The sequence below is a fragment of the Zonotrichia leucophrys genome, chromosome 1A, assembly GCF_028769735.1.
Source record: "Zonotrichia leucophrys gambelii isolate GWCS_2022_RI chromosome 1A, RI_Zleu_2.0, whole genome shotgun sequence".
Classification (NCBI taxonomy): Eukaryota; Metazoa; Chordata; class Aves; order Passeriformes; family Passerellidae; genus Zonotrichia; species Zonotrichia leucophrys.
The window spans coordinates 38,948,099-38,966,939 of NC_088170.1; the positions used below are offsets into that span (position 1 = coordinate 38,948,099).

The 18,841-nt window shown below is 51.0% G+C and overlaps 1 protein-coding gene across 2 annotated transcripts; it reads left to right on the top strand.

Moving 5' to 3' along the window:
• The first annotated feature begins 837 nt into the window (after window positions 1-837).
• On the top strand, window positions 838-18,398 carry CBX6 (chromobox 6). 2 transcript variants are annotated; one of them, XM_064702383.1, is made up of 5 exons: window positions 838-977; window positions 1,130-1,173; window positions 1,320-1,385; window positions 1,606-1,672; window positions 9,677-18,398. In XM_064702383.1, exons 1-5 carry the CDS (start codon window positions 909-911, stop codon window positions 10,646-10,648), a joined length of 1,218 nt encoding a protein of 405 aa, XP_064558453.1. In that variant the 5' UTR covers window positions 838-908; the 3' UTR covers window positions 10,649-18,398. The 2 variants fall into 2 exon arrangements, with proteins under 2 accessions (XP_064558453.1, XP_064558454.1); XM_064702384.1 differs by having other exon boundaries at window positions 9,731-18,398.
• Window positions 18,399-18,841: the final 443 nt, after the last annotated feature.

The following is an 18,841-nucleotide window of genomic DNA, read 5'->3' on the forward strand; positions in this document are numbered from 1 at the left end:
CAGCTCCCACTTTTTCCAGAGGGTATCTGAAATGCACAGCCTCCTCACCCAAAAACCAGGTGAGAAAGCAGAACGGGCCAGACAAGGTCTTCCAGGTAAGGGTGGACCCTGCGTTCCACACAAATACAGCTGCAGGGCCATGAGCTTCCACTTTGAACCACAGAGAACGATTTTTGACTGAGATTTTTGTCCTTTTAGCACCTGGAGGAGAGTGTAAAGTATGCTGCAAATTAAGGAGGGGTTTGCAGCAATAGTCAGGGCAGGGAATTCCTCTAAGTGACTTAACATTTTTCTGGTTTCCTTACAGGTTTATGTAGCATGGTTGGCCCATTTACCTCGCACTACCTTACACTGGCTCAAAAATTGTACCTTATACTGGCACACACACCAGCTAAATGGAATAAAACACAGAAAAAGGAAAGAAAATATTTAAGCGCCTTTATTGTTGGTTTTTGCCGTGGTACGTGCTTCAAGGCTGCCTGCCTCCTCGCTGGCGAGACGGGTGACGGTGCATCTGCAGCGGGAGAAGAGGCTGCCGCCATTGTTTTAAGTAAAAAAGAGGCCCCGTTCGGGCGGGAAGGGGCAATACCGCCGCCATGCCGGGGACCTGCCGGGCGGGATTCGCTTCCCTTCCGTTCGCTCCCCTCCTCGGTGCGCGGCCGTCCCGCGGGCCCGGGGCTCCGCGCCCCCAGCCCCGGCCGGCCGCGGCCCCTTTAAGGGCCTTCACCCACGGGGGGGCGGGTCACGCGCGGCCGCGGCGGGAGGGGGCGCGCGGGCGTGCGCGAGCCGGCGGCGGCACGAGGAGGGCGGGGCCGCGGGCAGGGGGCGGGGCGGCGCGCGCGGGCGGGCGGGATTATTATGGGCTGTGGGCGCCGCCGCCGCTGCCGCCGCCGAGGGGGAGCAGCAAGATGGAGCTGTCTGCAGTGGGGGAGCGCGTCTTCGCCGCCGAGTCCATCATCAAGCGCCGCATCCGAAAGGTGAGGGGCCGCCCCCACTGGGATTGCGGGACTCCCCCCCAACCTCGGTTCTCGCTGCCGGGCCCCGGCCGCGCCACTGGCCCTCCCGCCGGGCCCCCGCCTCACACACCCCCCCTCCCCCCCCCACCCGTCTTCTTCCCCGTGTGTTGCAGGGGCGCATCGAGTACCTGGTGAAATGGAAAGGCTGGGCCATCAAGTGAGTGTATCCCGCCCGGGCTGCGGGGATGGGGGGCATGGGATGGGGCGGAGCGGGATGGAGGGGGAGGTATCCGTGTGCGCGGCTGCGGGGGGATTTGGGCGCTAACAGCTTCGCTTGTCCCCTCCGCTGCTCCTGCCCGGCAGGTACAGCACCTGGGAACCCGAGGAGAACATCCTGGACTCCCGCCTCATCGCCGCCTTCGAGCAGAAGTGAGTGTTCATCCCCCACCCTGGGCTGGGGGGGCTGCAGCAGCAGGTTTGACTTTGGGTGGGCGAGCGGGAAACAGCGTCCAGACGTTCCTTTTCTTTTTTTCTTTTTTTTTTCCTCTTTTTTTTTTTTTTTTTTTTTTTTTTTTCCCTTTAACTTGTATGCTTCTGTTTTTCCCTTTGGGAAAAGTTTTAACTTCTTGAAAAATTTGATTCCCTAAAGGGAACGAGAACGTGAGCTGTACGGGCCCAAGAAGAGAGGACCTAAACCTAAAACTTTTCTGCTGAAGGTAACTCTTAATTAAATAACTTAGGCCTAGCAAAAAAGAAAAAAAAAAATCTCTCAAACCTCGCTGGTGCGTGCCCTTGGAAGGACTGGACTTTCAAGTGACTTGTGCCTGATGCCTGGCTCTGGGAGCGCGGGGAAAACCCGACAGGAAAGGGGGGGTGGGCAGAGGCGCAGGAGCGTGTGAGGGGAGGGCGGTGTGCGTGCGGCGGGGCCTCAGCAGGACGGTCAGCACACGCAGATGTGCGTGGTGAGCCTGCAGTCTCTTCTTCCAATATCCTCTCCTTCTCGTGGCCTTCTGTTGCCGCAGTGGAGAGCCAGCCAGTCTCGTTCCCTCTTCCTTCAGCAGGCTGTTCCATCCAACCCGTGCCCTGCAACTTAGCAGCGTGCTGAGCGGTCAGGCAGCAGAGGCGGGAATCCCACTGCCACTTGTGCTCCTCTGATTGCATTTAAAGATGTGGGTGCTCCACGGGAGTTTCATGAAGGGTTCATGCTTTGATCTGTAAACTGCAGGCTTGTTTAGCTTTTGCAGAGGGTGAGGGGTGGCGAGGAGGAGGAGGAGTGTTTCACCTCTGCATAGGAAGGCAGCTGAAGTTTCCAGTTCCTTTCTGATAGACTCAGCATCTCTGCAAGATGTCGTAGCATCTCTGTTTGCTTGCAGAGAAGAGCAAGGAAGGTAGTCCCTAGTGCAGGCCTACTTTCTCTGTATTTTTACCTTTTTTTTAATTAAGAACTCTGGTAGCTGCATGACTGTTTTGTGAGCTATGTGAATTTATTAGTTTACAGATTAAATGCCTTGCTCTACTCCCCTCTTCCCTCCCCTTCCTCTCCAGCTGTCACAATCGCTGGCTTCAAATGAGCATAGAAAGAACACACCTTTGTACAGTTTAGAGAGATGACCAAGTCTGGAATTCCCCTGGTTTTATTCTGATAGGAAGCCCTGGAACAGCCAGTGTGGACCCTGTAGTAAGGCATCACTATCACCAAGTCATCCTGTGGCTTTGGGCAAGTCACTTAGGCTTTGTGCGTGTTTCCCCATCTGTGAAACAGGTTAATACTTCCCTTTGCCTGGCAGCAGTAGGAGCTTTACTCAAGTCAGCACAGCACTTTTAACTGCATGAGCACCGGAAAGCACAGTGAGGTGTAGGGTGTCACCCCTTCTCTGCTTTGAGAGGGCTTAATGAAGCACACAGAAGAAATGCAGGAGCAGGCGTATTCCGATGCGCTGTGTGAAGCCATGGGGACCATGGCAATCCTTGGGAAGTCCTGCTGATGGAACTGTCCTCCCCGGTCGCCTGTTTTTCTGCTAACAGTGTTTGTGTCTGTAGCCTGAGAATTACAAACATATCTGATAATGTACTACCTCTTGTGCTCTATTGAGGGAACACAGACTAGCTGGATTTCCTCTTTCTGGCAGTCATGCATAAAATGTAACTCTTGTGTTTAAATTTCCAACAATGCAAAGGAACACCTGAAGGAAAAATCACCAGCTTGAAAGAGTCCTCTGCCTGCATTAAAAAATACTGGTATTTGTAACACCTGACACTGTTCAGAGCTGTAGAGCGGTGACTATGCTATGTGTAATCACTTTCTTTTATTTTTTATTCTGAATGTGATATGGCCACATCTATTGCCATATCACTCATTTTTAAAAAAAATTACTCATTCTCACTCATTTAAAAACCAAAACCAACCCCCGAACTCAAAACCCACTCATTGCTTCTCTTTTCCCATTACCCTTTAAAACTCCCCTAAACTGAACGTGAATTATTCAGCAGCATCCTTTGAATCACATCCGTGACACGTTTCTGTGGCACATCTTCCTTCTGCCAGCTCCTCAAATGGTACTGGAAACCTGTAGGTTTGCAGAGCTGGCTTGGTACTTTGTAGAAGGTGACTCGTGATAAGGGAGCAAGATCAGCTCTCCTGAGGGCTGGTGCCACGTCGTGGGAGAGGCTGGCAGGGCAGAGCGCTGCCACTGCTGCTGGGTTTGCACCTCTGGGAAACAGAGCAGCTCTGACTTGCTGTTCCTCTGTGACTTCGGATCCTACCCTAAAAATAACACCCCAGACCAGGCAGTGAGCAGTAACTCTCTCTGAGCCAGCCCCATCTGAATTTGTTTGAGCTCTGTTCAGCCAAACCACAATCGACACAACTGCAGCTAGAGTTTCGGCAGAGACAGTGGGATGGTTTGTAACTCAGCTTTTCTGACCCCTGAAGATGCACATTTCCCCTCTTCCAGCCCTGCAGCACCGGTTCTGCTGGGGGAGGAGTGGGATTGGGTTCTGCCTCGGGCATTGCTAACAGTATTTTCAGTTCTTTCAGCTGCAGAATCTCTTGCCAGTGAGAATTTCGGAAGCAGGGGAAGAAATTTGATTCTTGTATCCCAGAGGGAGTATTTGGAGTTGGCAGTTAGAACAATATTCTTTTTGATCTGTTAACTGAACAGATTAGGCCTGGATGCAATGATGTTTAAGCAGAAATCTGGCCTAGGACTGCTTTGATGGAGTAGTCTGCCCTTGACTGAGTGGCTTGCTAGGATTTTTCATGTGTATTGATGCTTAAACCTAGGCTTCTGAGTCTCCAGAATGGCATCAAAATAAGTGCCCTGATATGGCACTCAGTCCCTTGGCTTGTGTGGGTGTTTTAGCTTGCACTTGGGACTAGGTTTATCCTGGGATTATTTCTCAAAAGTTGCAGATAGGCACCCAGGGGAATTTGCAGAAAGCATTCCTGCAGGTTAGTGGCCCACGCCTTTGGAAAAGCTTTGAAAAGCTGCATCTTTGACCACCTGCTGCTTTGTAAGCCAGGCTCCTGTTTCTGAGAGCTGTCTAACACTTGCCCTTTCCATCAGACTGCAGAGGCACATCACAGTCCAGGCTTTGTAATATCACTATCAAGATGGCCGGTGTTGAAAGCGACCCCGGCAAACTTCAACTGCAGAGGTTTGGGCAGGAAATGGGTCTTTATCCTTTGCATGCTAGGGGCAAACGTTCCCACAGCTGAGCTCTGGCTTGGCAGGAGGCTGTGATTCTTGGGAGGCTGCTGGTGTGCTGCAGCCCTTTGCTGAGCAGATGGGAAACCAAGTTCTTAGTCTGAAACGGGCAGCACTGTATGTAAGGCTCTTCAGGTGTCTGGCAGAAGTGATCCTTGAGGACAAGCCCTTCAGCATGGATGCTGGTGTGAGCTTAGAGAGAGACATAGCATGTGCTGTAGTGATCTTCCTCTTTTTCTCCTGCTCGATTTGCTCTTTTTATTGAACTTTTTTCTCCAGGCACTCCAATGTGTGGAATGCAAACCTCACCAACTCATTTAATAAAGTCTAGCAAGTGCTATTCAGAGACAGAGCCCAATCTGCAAGCTCAGTGGGTGGCTGGCAAAGACCCCTAGCTGGGGTGGCCATAAATACTGAGGTGACAGGAGCGAAGAAGGTTAATGGGAAGGAAGAAGTAAGGGAGAACAAGGGTAAAGGGATTCTTAGTAGGAGAGTGGGGGAAGAAGGGGCTGAGCAGCATGGTGCTGTGTCCTTTCGCCCTCTCTTGAACTCCAAAGCTGGAATTGGGTTTCTTTTGATCTCCTCCCTGTTCATAAATTATCCTGAGTCATTTGAAAACAGACCGTTCCCCTTTTGTAGCATTTTGTTCCCAATCCGGAGGGAAACTTTAGTTTATGGCAGTGTTGCTTGGGAGAACTGTGCTATGAACTGGCTTGCTTTTGCCTTGTCACTTGGAAGACTGCAGAAGAAAGAGGGTGATAAAAAGGCAGAATGGCAGCCAAAAAGGGGAAAGAAGAGCTCTTGCAAATGCTGTTGGGAGCAAAGACTGTGGGAATGCAGGTGGAGAATAAAAGACAAAGCAGAGCCAGTAATTTATGAGAGAGTAGCACTACTATGGTGCAGCAGGACTACTGGAATTGGCGAGATTTTAAAATAATTCACTAGAAATCTATTGCTTTACAAGGTCTTTGGTTTGATTTTTTTTCTTCCAAATTGTAGAGATTTTGATACAAATCAGGTAGGAGAGGCCTTTCTAAGCACGTGTCTGTGTACGTGCTTGTGTGCCTCGGTGCGTTAAGGGAATGAATGAACAAATATGCTTGCTGGGCCTCGAGGGACACTTATTCAGAAATAGTAGGGGATGGGGGAGATACACTAGTTCCCAGGGGCAGTGAGGGAGAGCTGTACAAGATAAATAAAGGTGATACATATCCCAGACGGGAAGAGGGGGAAGGGAAGCAATCCCAGCAATTGGCTTGCTCTCATGACAGAGCACTGCAGCAAGCTTCCAGAAACTGCATCCTGATGTAGGCTGAGCTGTAAGCAGAGTGAATTACTTCGTGTACATGCTGAGTACCTCTTCAGCAGTGAGCACATCCTGCTGGTGAAAGCAGCAAAACCTAGAGAGGGGGTTTGCATGTGGAGAACTTGTGAGCCAAGGAGCAAACTGTGGTGATACAGCTGAAAGGATTCGGGGGCTTTATTTTCCAAACACATTATCTTCATATGGCTTGGGAATGATCGAGGAATGGGCCCAGAGCAGGGAGAAGTGCATTTCCAGCAGATAAAACTGAGTGTTGAGTCTTCTCCAAACCAAAGCTGGCAAGTTACTTAATCCAAAGTTGGAAGCAGGGGAAGGAGAGCCTCTGTGCTGTCCTCTGCAGTGAAGGGACGAGTTCATGTAGGTGATGCCTGAATAAACCTGATCCTGTGGTAGGAATACTGAGCTTCCCAAGTGAGAAAGCTCTGGGGGCTGGTCTTAGATAAAGCATCTGATACGATTTTTCTTGAAACCTTACCTGGAAAAACAATCTCAAGGTAAGCAGAATATTTGCATAATGCTCTTTGGAACTTGCATTGAAGCTGGTCACTGGGGATAGCAGTGTAGCAGCAGGGAAGGACTGTTGGGCCCTAATTTAACCCTCTCTCTTAATCTGACCAAAGTATCAATGCCGTGTGTAGACCACCTGGACACTACTGAAGCTGGAATTCAATAAAGGCAGATAGCTGAAACATGAGTTAGAAACAGCTTCAGCCATGAGAAAGTGCCCCAGAAGTAACTGGAAACGCAGACACATGGCACCTAAATGAGACCTACTGGTTCTGGCACACTGGAAAAGTCCAAGCCATGTACCAGGGCTCTGCAGTAGCTGCTGGACAAGCACAAAACCAGGACAGGTCTCTCTGTGAAAACAGGACAGGAGCTGATTAATGTATGCAGAAAGAGAAGGTAAAAGAACAGGGCTGTGGAAGTGGCCAGGAAGTAACCATCCCAGAATTATCACTTTGTTTCATGTGGCTGATGGGAAGCTTTGATCAGGAATTTTAGGGGTGTACAAGGAAACTGAGGGTGTTTGTGACTACTTCCCCCACACTTCTGGGAAGCTGCCTTCTTTCTCTCCTGGGTGATGGAGGCGGTGCTGGTGGAAGGTGGCAATTAGATTTGACTTGGAGCAGAATGGCACAGAGGGGGCAGAACTCCTCACTCGAAGGCCTGATTATGGGCTAGGCAATTAATCTGAAAGTGCAGTGTTGGCAACAGGAGAGACCCTGAAGGATACCTGTGTCCATTCACTGAAGCTGTAGAAGGATTTTCAGTGATGCATCTGTCTGTAGCCTCTGCCTGGCTTCCCTGTCCTGGGTTTTGGAATGGGACGTTGTATTGCGCTTTGCTCCTGGCTCAGCAGTGGTAAATTGGTAAGAAACCCAAAGCACAAGAGCAGCAGTGCTGGAAGGGCTGGCTGTGGTGTGGAGCAGGATGGAAAGGAGCAAATTTGTTAATTCAGGCTGTGCTGGTATGTAATGTCAGAAAGCAAACTTTAGCTTGTATTGTGCCTGCCATCTGCTTCAGAGGCACCCGTGAAGAGATGGAGTAAGCACAGCCCAAATGTGCATTTGCCTGTGACCTCCTGACCGGGTCTGCAGTGTCTCCACGTTGTGATTGTGTATTGATGTGAGGGGGAGAGTTGATGTGTGGTGCAGGGAGTTCATCTGGAGCTGTTGCTGGGCTCAGGCCTGTACTGTGCCTGGGACAGGAACTGTGTCTTATTTTCTCAACAGTTTGGGGCATGGAGTAACACAGGAGGCTGAGCAAGGAGTAACTAGGTGGGCATTGGGATGCTTTCTGCTACAGCAGAAAAAGTGCTGGGGTTTGTGTGTGCTGGGAACACTTCCCTTTAGCTAGGTGGGAACGCCCTGTGTGTTAATGAGCAGAGTGGCTGTGCCTGCCTTGGGGTTGTGCTAACTTTGTCTGTTTCTTTGTCATTTGGCTAACACGGAGTCTAGGTCCCCAGACAGGGTGAGCCTTCAGTTTGTGTGTTCTTGTACAGTCAGAGAAGGAGGCCTCATTTTTGCAGTTCTTTTAAAGCCAGAATACAAGTAGTACTGAAGGCTGTGATCATCCAGTGTTAGTCGAGAGAGGAACAAAATGTCTTCACGTCTCCATTCTGTGCTCATTCAGGATCTTCTGTGGTTCCCATGGGTATCTCTGTGGGAGAAGAGGGGCTCTGGCTAACAGCAGAGCTCTGGAGCTGTAGGGCCAGGACTTTGAGCTTTTTGTGCAGGGGCTGGCTGGGCCCCTCGCTTAGATCTGCTAGATCCTTGCCTTTACACGCACATTTTTTCCCCAGGCATTTCTCTGGTAGGAGGCACAGCCTGCAGGGTGACAAAGGAGATGGAGTTGAGCGCTAAGCTCTTAGCTGGCAAGAAGCCATCCCGATCTTGGCGTGTGCGAGGGGCAATGGGATGGAAAAGTTGGGGAGGAAAAGCAGCTGTCGTGTTGTAGCACTGCAGTTCTTTCTGTGCCCACGAGGTGGGGGAAGCTGCTCGCGGGATGGGCGGTCCCAGGGTGGGGGCTCGCCTGTCCCCTCCAGGCCTGCGTGGCTTCTTCCTGTCACCGCTGCTGAGAGGGAATATGGAAGGGGGTTGGCTTGGGCAAGTCCTGGGGTGCAGGTGGAAGGATGAGCTATACAAGCAACAGTGCTCTGATGAGATGTGCTGTAAGAATAGACTCTGGGTTTCCATGCCCGCAGGTCATACAGCACCAGCTTATCAATGAAACTGTTGTTCCTGCTGCCAGGAAATGTTCCTGTCTCTGCTGGATGAAACAGGGCAGTTTTTGGCACCAGAAGAGATAAAAAATATTGTTCCCCTGGCCTGGCTCTTGAGGAGGGCTGGCACAGAACAGTTGAACAGGTGCTATTCCTGCTCTGGTCCACTGCTAGGTTTCAAACAAGTGTGGTGCTCAAAAGGACAAGCCAATCTTTTCTTTGGAGGTGTAGTTAAATTTTACTTGAATTCCAGCTGGCCTCATCTCTGGCTTTAAACACTGGACTTTGCTCCCACCGCACAGTAAGAATGAATGACTTCCATGTGATCCTAGTTAAAAATCAGACCTCTAAATTTCTTGTGTTTAATGAAGACATCTCCATCAGACCATCCTCACCAGCCTCCATCTGTGTTCCTCAAGACCCCCTTCTACCACCCTTTTTAGAGGCAATTCTCATCAGGCATTACTCTGCCTCTTCCCTCTTATCTCGCGTTCCATTTGTAGAGAACCTGGTACAATCCCTTTGCAAGTTTGGGTGCTGTCTCAGCACTGACAGCCCCAAGTGCCTAGGATGATGCTGGCTTCTTTGGCTGGCAGTGGAGGGTTGTGCACTTTGACTGATGACGACCAAGGGGGGCTTTGGAGACCATTACCTCTAACCCTGACACCTGCCTGGGAAGTTGCAGTTTCTCCCTGGGGAAAGCATGTGTCAACAGGCATACAGCCTAGGGAGACATAAGCTGCCCAAAAATGACACAGACAGTGCCCTATGTCTGTCTGGGGGCTGTGCTGGAGCTATCAATAGTTTGTAGGTGTGTACCTGTGCTTGTCATTGATGTTGGGTACAAATGTATCATGGTGCTGCCGGCGAGTGCTTGGTGAGTGAGCAGTGCCCCATTGGAGCTCTGGCTGCAGCTAGGCTGCCTCTCTGACCCTGTTTGTTTTCTTTCTCCCCACCACCGCAGGCTCGGGCCCAAGCGGAGGCCCTCCACATTGGGGATGTACACTTTTCTGTCAAGCCTGGTTCCAGTACCTCGTCTCCCAAGCTCCACTCCAGCGCCGCGGTGCACCGGCTCAAGAAGGACATCCGGCGATGCCACCGCATGTCCCGGCGCCCCCTGCCCCGCCCGGATCCCCAGAACGGCGGCAGCGTGGCTGGTGGGGCCGGCATTCGCCCTCCTGTCTCGCCCTTCTCGGAGACCGTGCGCATCATCAACCGTAAGGTGAAACCCCGCGAGCCCAAGCGCAGCCGCATCATCCTCAACCTCAAGGTCATTGACAAAGGTGGGAAGCCAGCCAATGGGGCCGGGGGCCTGGCCCGGCCCAAGATCCCGTCCCGAAACCGGGTCATTGGCAAGAGCAAAAAGTTCAGCGAGAGCGTCCTGCGCACTCAGATCCGCCACATGAAGTTTGGCACCTTTTCGCTCTACAATAAGCCGTCTGCTGCACCTACCCCCTCTCTGGAGGGCAAGGGGGAGGCCGAAGGCTCCCAGGCAGCCTCCTGTGGGCTCATTATGGGCTCCACCCCCTATGATGCCCCCAGCTCCAGCTCCTCTGGCTGCCCTTCACCTGCTCCCCACTCCTCCTCCGACCCAGATGATTCCCCTCCAAAGCTGCTCCCCGAGACCCTCAGCCCAGCCATCCCCGACTGGCGTGAGTCAGAGGTCCTCGACCTCTCGATCCCCCCTGAGTCGGCCGCCACCAGCAAGCGTTCTCCCTCGGGGGGGTGCAGTGGGGGGCAGACTCCCTCCTTGTCCCTCTCCTCTTCTGACCCGGAGCAGGAGGCTGGTGACTGGCGTCCTGAGATGTCCCCTTGCTCTAACGTGGTGGTCACAGATGTCACCAGCAACCTCCTCACTGTAACCATCAAGGAGTTCTGCAATGCAGAGGATTTTGAGAAGGTGGCGGCGGGCAGTGGTGGAGGAGGCAGCAAGTGAGCAACCGGGTCCCCCCACTCCAGGGGTGTGGGGGGAGCTCTGCCTGAGAGAAGTTGTGGTGCGAATGGCTGTCCTTAGTTCTCTCCTTTTCCCCTTGGCTGTCCCTCTACCCTCACTGCCACCCTTCCTCCTCCTCTCCTCCTGCCCAATTCCTCTTGCCTGGAGGCTGGAGTGTGTCAGTGGGGGTGTGGGAGCACCCACTGTTCCTGGGTGTTGGTACTGCTAGGAGGAGGCAGGGAGGGTTATGGTGGGGCTGGGGAGTGGTTGTTTGTCCTTGAATGTGGTGTTGTCCAACGGGCGGTGGAGCCTTTGGGGCTGAGGGATGAGTGAGCATGTGTCTGTGTGCCTGTGCAGGTGGTGAGGAGGGTGCTGCTCTTCCTCATTCCCCTTCTGTCTTTGACAAAAACTGAAGAGGAGCTCCAAACCCGTGAGGGGAGGATGTAAGAGGATTGGAGCCCTTGCCCATGTCCTCCAGACCTTCTCCCACAAATGCATGCAGACTCTTCCATTCTTGTTTCCCCCTTGCCATGACTACCATCCTGCCATCCTTCCCCTCTTGGCCTGCGGCCTGGATCTGCCCTCTCCTCTACTGTCCTTGTGGCAGTTGCTGATCCAGATGCCCTCAGAGTGAGGGGGAGAAGGACAGGTTAAATGTCATGCCTGGAAGGTGCTTGAGACAAAGCTGGGGTGCTGGGGGTTGCCCCATGCAGCCTATGCCTCACATTGGCTTCCCCTTTCCTTTGACTATTGGTGCTACCTTGGCAGTTGTATGGGTGCTTTCAGGTGCCCTGATCCCTCCTCTTCTCCCTCATCTTCATACCTGGTCAGCTCCTCAGGAGAAAGGGAAGAAAAGAGGAGTCTGCTTCCAGCCCATATCTTCCTCCTGATGTTCATCAGTTGCACTTGTTTGTGGAGAGGGACACGAAATGCCTTTCTCTGGCCGTTCTGTGGCGGAAGCAGGAGTGGGCTGTGCCTCCATCCCTCGGTCTGTGGGAGGATGATGGCAGCAGTGTGACGCTGCCCAGCCGCGTGAGGCTGCTCTCCCGCCTCCCGTGAGTTTCCCTCAGCCCTCTCTGCTTCCTCTTGTTCCTTCCAAAGGAAGGAGGGGTGGATGCTAAGGCAGGTTGGTTGTTCTTCCTGCTTGTTTTTGCCCTTCCTGCTCGGTTGTGTCCCTCCTGCTCTCCCCTCCCTCTGGTGGGTGGCCTGGAAGAGGTTTCCCCTCTGTCTTTTCAGCATCTGAAACAGCCCTTACAACTGTCAGCCAAAGGTGCTCATAGGAAATACCTGCGCATGCATGTGCGCTGGATCTCTTCCCCTAAAGCTGATCTAGAAATTCCTTCTCTTCACCCCTAGCAAGTAGGAGGGAGCAAGACCACAGTTTGCTGTTTATTCCACGGCTCCCTCTTTCCCTGACCAGCTTTGTTCACATCCAAGATAAGCTCTATTTTTTGCCTGCCATTTCTGGCTTGCTCTGTTTCTGTGTGGGTCCTAAGCTTCATGGTGAGAAGCTGTTCCTTTGCTCTCCTTTCTTCCTCTACTTGCACAGGACTGAGCTCGTAGAGGCAAGGGAAAGAGATGCTGATGAACTGGTAGGAGAGCCTCACCCTCTGAGCCCTGTCCCTGGATGGGGCAGAGGGGTGTCACTTCTACATAACATGCTGCAGAGGTGAAAAGGGTGGAAAAAATTCCTCATGCCAGGGCTCATTTGCTTATAAGCCTGCCCTGGGCGGGTGAACACAAGTGGAATTGGCCCCTCTGGTGCTTTCACACAAGGATATTCAGGAGCTGCTGGCTCTGAGGAGTGCTCTCCTGCAGTAGTGATTTTGTGGTTGTAGTGATCTGAGGATAGAAGGGAGGCAGTTTGTGGGAGGGAAGTAATATTTGTCTGCCCAAGGGACGTTGTCAGGGTGGTAGAGGGATAGACCAGCTTCTGACCTTAATTAGGGCTTTTGTGCCCAGAGTGTGTCTATTCCCTGCCTCCAGCGCCTGGGTTGGTGTAATAAAATCTTTACTGCCCTCCCCACAAACCTTGCCTTGCAGTGGGTGGCATTCCAAGCCGTGGGAAACGGTGAATTCACACCAGTTGTGGTTGGGTGTCTGCGCAGACAGTCTGAGGGGGATTCCAGGTGCTGTTAGCACCACCCTTGGTACACCTCTTTCTTTTTCTTTCCTTGGTTAAAGAGCTTAGTGGACTCTTCGGGGATGTGCTTTCATTCACAGCTGAAGCTAGGGGCAGGGAGAAAGAGACTTCCCTGATCCATCCATTCACCAAGCTAAGGCTTTCTATAACTTGTTGGACTTGTGTGCGTGTCTGTGTTAATACCTGCTTGTATTTTTTGTGGATGTTGGGTTGTTTGTTTTTTTTTTTTGTTTGGGTTTTCTTTTGCGCATCTTTCCTGTGCCTGGCACACCCAGGGATCCCTTATGTTAGCATAGCCTATCCATTTGACTGCAGCTTCAAAGATGAGCAGTTTGTAGGCATAGGGAAAAGCTCTTTCTTAGGAAAATAGCGAGGAGATTCTTCTCTTTTTCCTCCCCCTTCTGAATAAGAACTAATCTGTGGCTATGAGATAAGAGGAGCTGCTTTATGGGGTGGATGCAAACCGGCCAGTCACTTTAGGTTGTTAAGTTACTGTTTGGTGTGTATGTGGTGCTGTGTTTTGTTTTGTGGTATCAAGGTTCTGAAAAAAGTGTTGAAGCGTTTAAGTGGGAGATAAAAGGGAACTTTAATAGGAAACTCTTGATGTGTTTTGGCCAAGGTGTGTTGCTTGGCAGAATTCTTTTCCCCAGTGTCTCTTGTATGGTGTTCTTTGGGGGCAAGGGGCAGGAATTGTTTAATTGAAGGGGTTTTGCCTTTCTCCAGAGTGGCAAGCAAGGGAACTGTCTGTGAAGAGTAAAACAGTGGGTCATTGTAGGGATGCTCCGCAAGGGCCTCCTTCCTGCGGTGAGGAGATGAGGGGACTTGTTGCAGCAGAGAAACTCGTGTGGTAGATCCTCGTTGTGGAGGAAGAAAGGAGTATGATCCGGCTTGCAGACACAGCTCACCTGCTTGTGTGACAAATCCCTGCCTGGGTGGGTCACCAGGTGGGAACCAAACCCTGAACCTCTGGATCCAAAATGAGGATCCCGTGCTGGTTTGAGTTAGAGATTTGCTAACTTGAATGCAGCAGTAGCCTCGAGTTCCCTCAGGTGGACAAGACACTTGAGGCTAGCTAACCTACCTTCGTATTCACGTGGGCTGTGCTCCTCCTTCTGAATTTTTGCCTTTGCTCCTTAATGGAGATGGGAAAGAAGATTAATCCGTGCCTTTTAAAATGGGCATGGAATTGAGGGAGGAGTTTATTTGAAAGTATCCCCTTCCTTTCCCCATAACCCTTAGGAAAAAAAATCAACAAAAACAGGGAAATATTCTCTGTGTCTGTGCCATGTTTGTTCTCGTTGTCGTGTTTTTAGAGGAGATTTTATGATGGAGTGGAAAAAGTGAAATGATTAGTTTTGCATAAAAAAAGAAAAGTTTTAAAAAAAATTTCTACAGGGAAAGAGCGAGAGAGAGTTTAAAAATGAATAATAAATGCAGTGATTGCACAAACTGTAGTGGTATTAGATGGTCCTTAGAGAAAAGAGTATTTTGTAGTATCGAAGCATGTGTGTCAGGGATGGTGTTTGGCTTGCTTGAACTGGAGGGAAAGGCATTCTAGGACTAAGCAGCGATCTCTGAGCTGAAAGGCAAGTTGCATGTTGGAGGAACCCTGTCTACAAACCTTTCCCATCCTTGCCTCCCAAGTGTTGGAGTGAGTTCCCTTCCCTCCCATACCTCTCCTGTGAGCTAAGGTGGAGTCTCCAAGTGGTTTTCTGGCTGAGCAGCCCTCAGAGATGGCTGGTCACATTCTGGCAGAACGTGGATCAGGCCATCGACGTGGAAACAGTTGACTTACTTTGCATGCACAGCAAGCCGCTAACGTTTTGGGTTGGCATGTACCTTTCCTGCCAAGTTGCTGTCTCTTTTCCGTCCCCTAATTCCAAACAGAATTAATCATGGTGGGCTTATTTCCTGGGAAGCAGATATGCCTCTCCTCTGTAGGGTTTCTTAAACTCATTCGAATACCAGGTGAGGGGTGACATTTTTCTGTATAGAATTCACCACATTAGGACAGAAAACTGAATCCCATTGTTGTGTATTCCAGCATCCCTTCCCTGACAGTGGCCAGATCTCTAGAGGCAGATGAGAGCACTGCCTTGTTTGCTCTGATTGTGTTGCTGAGGGACGTGCACCCTCTTCTCGAGGCCAGCAAATGCTGGAAGTTTTTAGGGTGGAGAAGGGGAGAGGAACACTTTGACAGGACTGCTCAAGTAGGGCAGCCTTCTTCTCCAGCTTCCTTTGGGGTGGTGGGGAAGAGTTGCCTGAATGTTCCTTCAGAGCGATGCTGGAAGCTCTGGCTTCCCTGTCCAAGATGTCTCTGGTGTTCATCTGGCACGTGGGAGTGACTGCAGGGAAGAGGGAAACCACCAGATGTTGGTGTCTGAACAGAAGATGGTAGGCAGGGACACTTGAACGACTTTTCTTGTCTGCACTTCTCTGGTGCCCTTTGCAGTGGCAGATGACTGATGCTTCCCATAGCCTGGGCTGCCCTTGGGAACTTCTCTGTCTGCCCATCAAAGTGTCGGTGCTTCCCTTGGCTTTCAACTTGGAACAGAAACCTCCTGTCTCAGGCTCTCCTCTCAATGAGCAGCATGGGACTGGAGGGGCATGAAGCTAATGAGATACAAGCTCCTTTGGGGATGAAAAACAGAATTAGTGTGGTGAGCAGGCCCAGCTGTGGTGAGCCACTGCTTAAATTCTGTTTTCAAAAGAGAATGGGAGCATTTCTGTGTCTCCCCTTACTGAAGTTCCCAGGGAAATTTTGTGAAATAAACAAATAAAGAAAAAAAATCAAACCCACAATAATGCTTTTTACCAGGTAGGAGCTGTCTCTGAGCTGAGTCTTCCTAGGGATATCACTCCCTTCTCCAGCCCCTCTTTGTAGAGGAGGCTTCAGCAGCTCCCAGCGTTTGGAGATGACCACCTCCCTGGGGACTTCCTGGCAGAAAGAGGTTGCCATGCTTGAAGGATGGTGTCCTGAGTCCCCATACTGCTGCCCACCCCAGGCCATGGCATGAGTGGGGCTGCTCAGGAGCAGGTCCTTCTTCCCAGGGAGCTGTAACAAACCTGGAGTGCGTGTTTGGCTAAGTGCTTATTTTCCCTTTTGCTTCCTTCCCCACCTTCTGACAAGACTTTTTCCTCCTTGCCTGGCACATCCTTTTACTCCAATGTCGCTTGCTTTTGCTGCATTTTTCAATTGCCCAATAATCACGCAAGAGCTGGGATCTTATTTACTTCTTATATATAAATATATGACTATAAAAAGCCTCCTTCCCCCTTTGTCCCCATCTCACCCACCGCCCCATGCGCAGCCTCCCTGATCTCCGCTCCCAAGGTGATCTGCTGTAGAGGGTTCATTTGGGGTTGGGGATTTGGTGCCTCCTAGTTCTGTTCCTTCTTGGCTTGCCAGCTCTGTCACTGCCCCGTGCCTCTGTCTTCCTCATGCAAAGGGGGTGGGGATGGAGGAGACCATCCTGCTGAGGGTGCTGGCAGCCCAACTCTTGAGGTGTTTGCACAGAGATGGAGTGCTCAGTGTTGCTTCAGAAATCCCCTGCTCCCTGTCTGTGCTTCCTTCCCCAGGTAATTCCAGGAAGTATCTTCATTTCACCAGTGCTCTGAGGTTGAGAAAATAAGTGTCTTTATTTTCTTCTATTTTTGAGATCCTTCCCCAGAGTGCAATGTGTATGGTTTCTTTTTGGGGGTGTAGATGGCAGGAGATGTTGGAGTCTGTCTCCATCCTCACCTTTGCCTTTCCACCTCTACTCCTCTCACATTTTGCCATTGCCCTGTGTCAGATGGATGTGGTCGAAGGTATTTGCACCCTTTTCTGAGCAGGGTCAGTCTTGGCACCGGGAGCTTCTCCTGTGTTCTGTGTGGTGATTCTGAGGTGCCCTGTGTCCCACCTGCCTCGCCTGTAAGGATGCAGCAGGGCCCTGAGTTCTTCTTTCTTCCCTTCTGTAAATTTCTCCCTCCAGAAGTGAAGGGAGATAGTCCTGTGGTGGTTGGCTGCCTCTGGCAGCTCTTCTGTCCATTGCAGCTCCTGTGTGGTGGGAAACAATGACTCCAGGGCCATCCAAAAGCACAGTCCTTGGGGTAGGGTCCTTCCACTCCAGCTGAGCTCTGTGCTCTGAGCCCATGCCCTGCAGGCACTGGCAGGTGGCCCTGGGGTGGAGGAGCAGGGTGCCCTCTGTGCCCTGGGCTGGGTGGAGCTGGGAAGTGGGCAGCCAGCAGCATGCTGGGCACAGGGAAAAGTCAGGTGAGAGAGCTCTAGAGAGGTGCCAGCTTCTGCAATGGTTCAGCAGATGGGTCTGCTGGTGGGAGAGGAGCATGGTGGGACATGCAGGCAGTGTTCATTGCCATTGCAGGGCCCTGGTTCTTTACTTCATTCCTTGTTCAGCTGAGCACTTGGAGCTCCCATCAAACCTCCAGCACACGGCTGGGTGGGTCAAAGCACTTCGTGGGGCTTCAGGGCCTCGTGGGACTGATGGGGCTTTCCCATGCTCCCACGTGCCCCCAGCTGGCCCCTGCTCTCTCGGGGTACTGAGGGTTTTCCTCTGGCAGAGCAGCAGGTCGGTGCTCTTGCACAGGTAGGTGCCCTGGAGGGAGCCTGCTGCTTCCAGCCCCCAGCTGCAAGGCGGGGGCAGAATCTTAGGTCAAGTTCTCAAATGGAACAAAAAAATTAATCGTTGTGATGACTTTTTTTAGAAAAGAGTTGTCATGCCTGCACCTCCCCCAAGCAAATCAACTCAGTGTGTGCTGTCCTCTTTCCTCTTCTCCCCTGTGCCATTAAGCCTTGTACACTCCCTAAGAATAGAGGAGACTCTCTGCTTTGGGATTTTTTCCCCCGTTTGTTTTCTTTTTGCATAGAAAGTTGTCTGCTGGTGGTGGAGGACAGGGGCCTGCTTCATCTGTTCCTTCCTTTCACCTTCCCCTGTGCCAAGCTTAGGCTCAAATGCTGCAGATTCCTGCAAACACTGAACTTGGAGCAGGCGAGTGACCCCACTGCATTCTGTGGTACTTGGGTGCTTCAGATTCTGCCTGTGCTTGAGCTTTGGCAGCATCAGAGCCCTTCCTTCCTCTTGGAGAAGGTCAGCCCTAACTCCAAGTGCTCATAGTTCTGGTGCAACCCATCTGTCTCTTCATTTCCCCTCACTTGGCATACAGAGTGAAGGTGGTAATTTTTTTTTAATTTAAAATAAACCTAAATATGTATCTTGTAATTTTTTTTTATTTTGAAAAAAAAAGCATTTAAGGATTGTGCACGGATGAATTGTATATCTATATATTATTTTTTTGTCTTGCAATTTTCATTTTAAATATAGTGTTTGTTCAGTTTTGTTTTGTTTTTTAATCCAGTTCCCAGCTGGCTAAACTCTGTCTAGAGTGGATGGGTGGGAGGCAGAGCCACTGGAAGGGTGATTGAATCACTCCTTCCCTTGGTGCTTCCTACAAGAAACTGGTTTGCTCCAGGTTTGGGGGTGGGGGTTGTGCTAATTACTCTTGTATTCTTGTACATTTTGTTCTTTCTGCTGCTCTTGAATATTGTATCAATGCCAGAAATGGGGAGTTAAAAATTAAAACAAAAAATTAACCCCAATAAATTGTTACATTCCAAAAGCTGTTGTTGTTTTCCTTGGGTGGGCTCTGCCTTGTGGAGCTGGGAGGAGGGCTTTGGAAATGGCTCCCCTGAGCCAGCACAGATCAGCTCTGCAGTCAAGCACAAGCACCTGCACCCTGCTTGGGCACCATGGATCAGCCCTGCTGTGGGCTTTGGACCTGTCTGGACACAGAGAAGCTCTGAAAACAAACAAAGGAGTATTCTGGAATGTTAAGGGAAGAGGGAACATTTGGGAAGGCCAAGCTGTAGCTCTCTCTCCCAAGTGCTTTGGAGTCTCCCATGGATCTCCCATATCCTTTTCTTTTAATAATGAATTTAGATCAGGGTACAGCCTAGCACTTGGTGGCTGAAAAATGCTTTAGGCTTTTCCCAACTCCAGAACACGTGCTTAAGTGCACTTTCTCGCAAGCTGATCTAAGAAATATGGTGAAAAAAT

Bases quoted from the DNA above. Each gene is read 5' to 3' on its own strand.
- CBX6 (XM_064702383.1), top strand. From the start codon at position 909: ATGGAGCTGTCTGCAGTGGGGGAGCGCGTCTTCGCCGCCGAGTCCATC. The intron at 1,174-1,319 runs GTGAGTGTATCC...CCTGCCCGGCAG, and splicing joins TGGAAAGGCTGGGCCATCAA to GTACAGCACCTGGGAACCCG. The intron at 1,386-1,605 runs GTGAGTGTTCAT...GATTCCCTAAAG, and splicing joins ATCGCCGCCTTCGAGCAGAA to GGAACGAGAACGTGAGCTGT.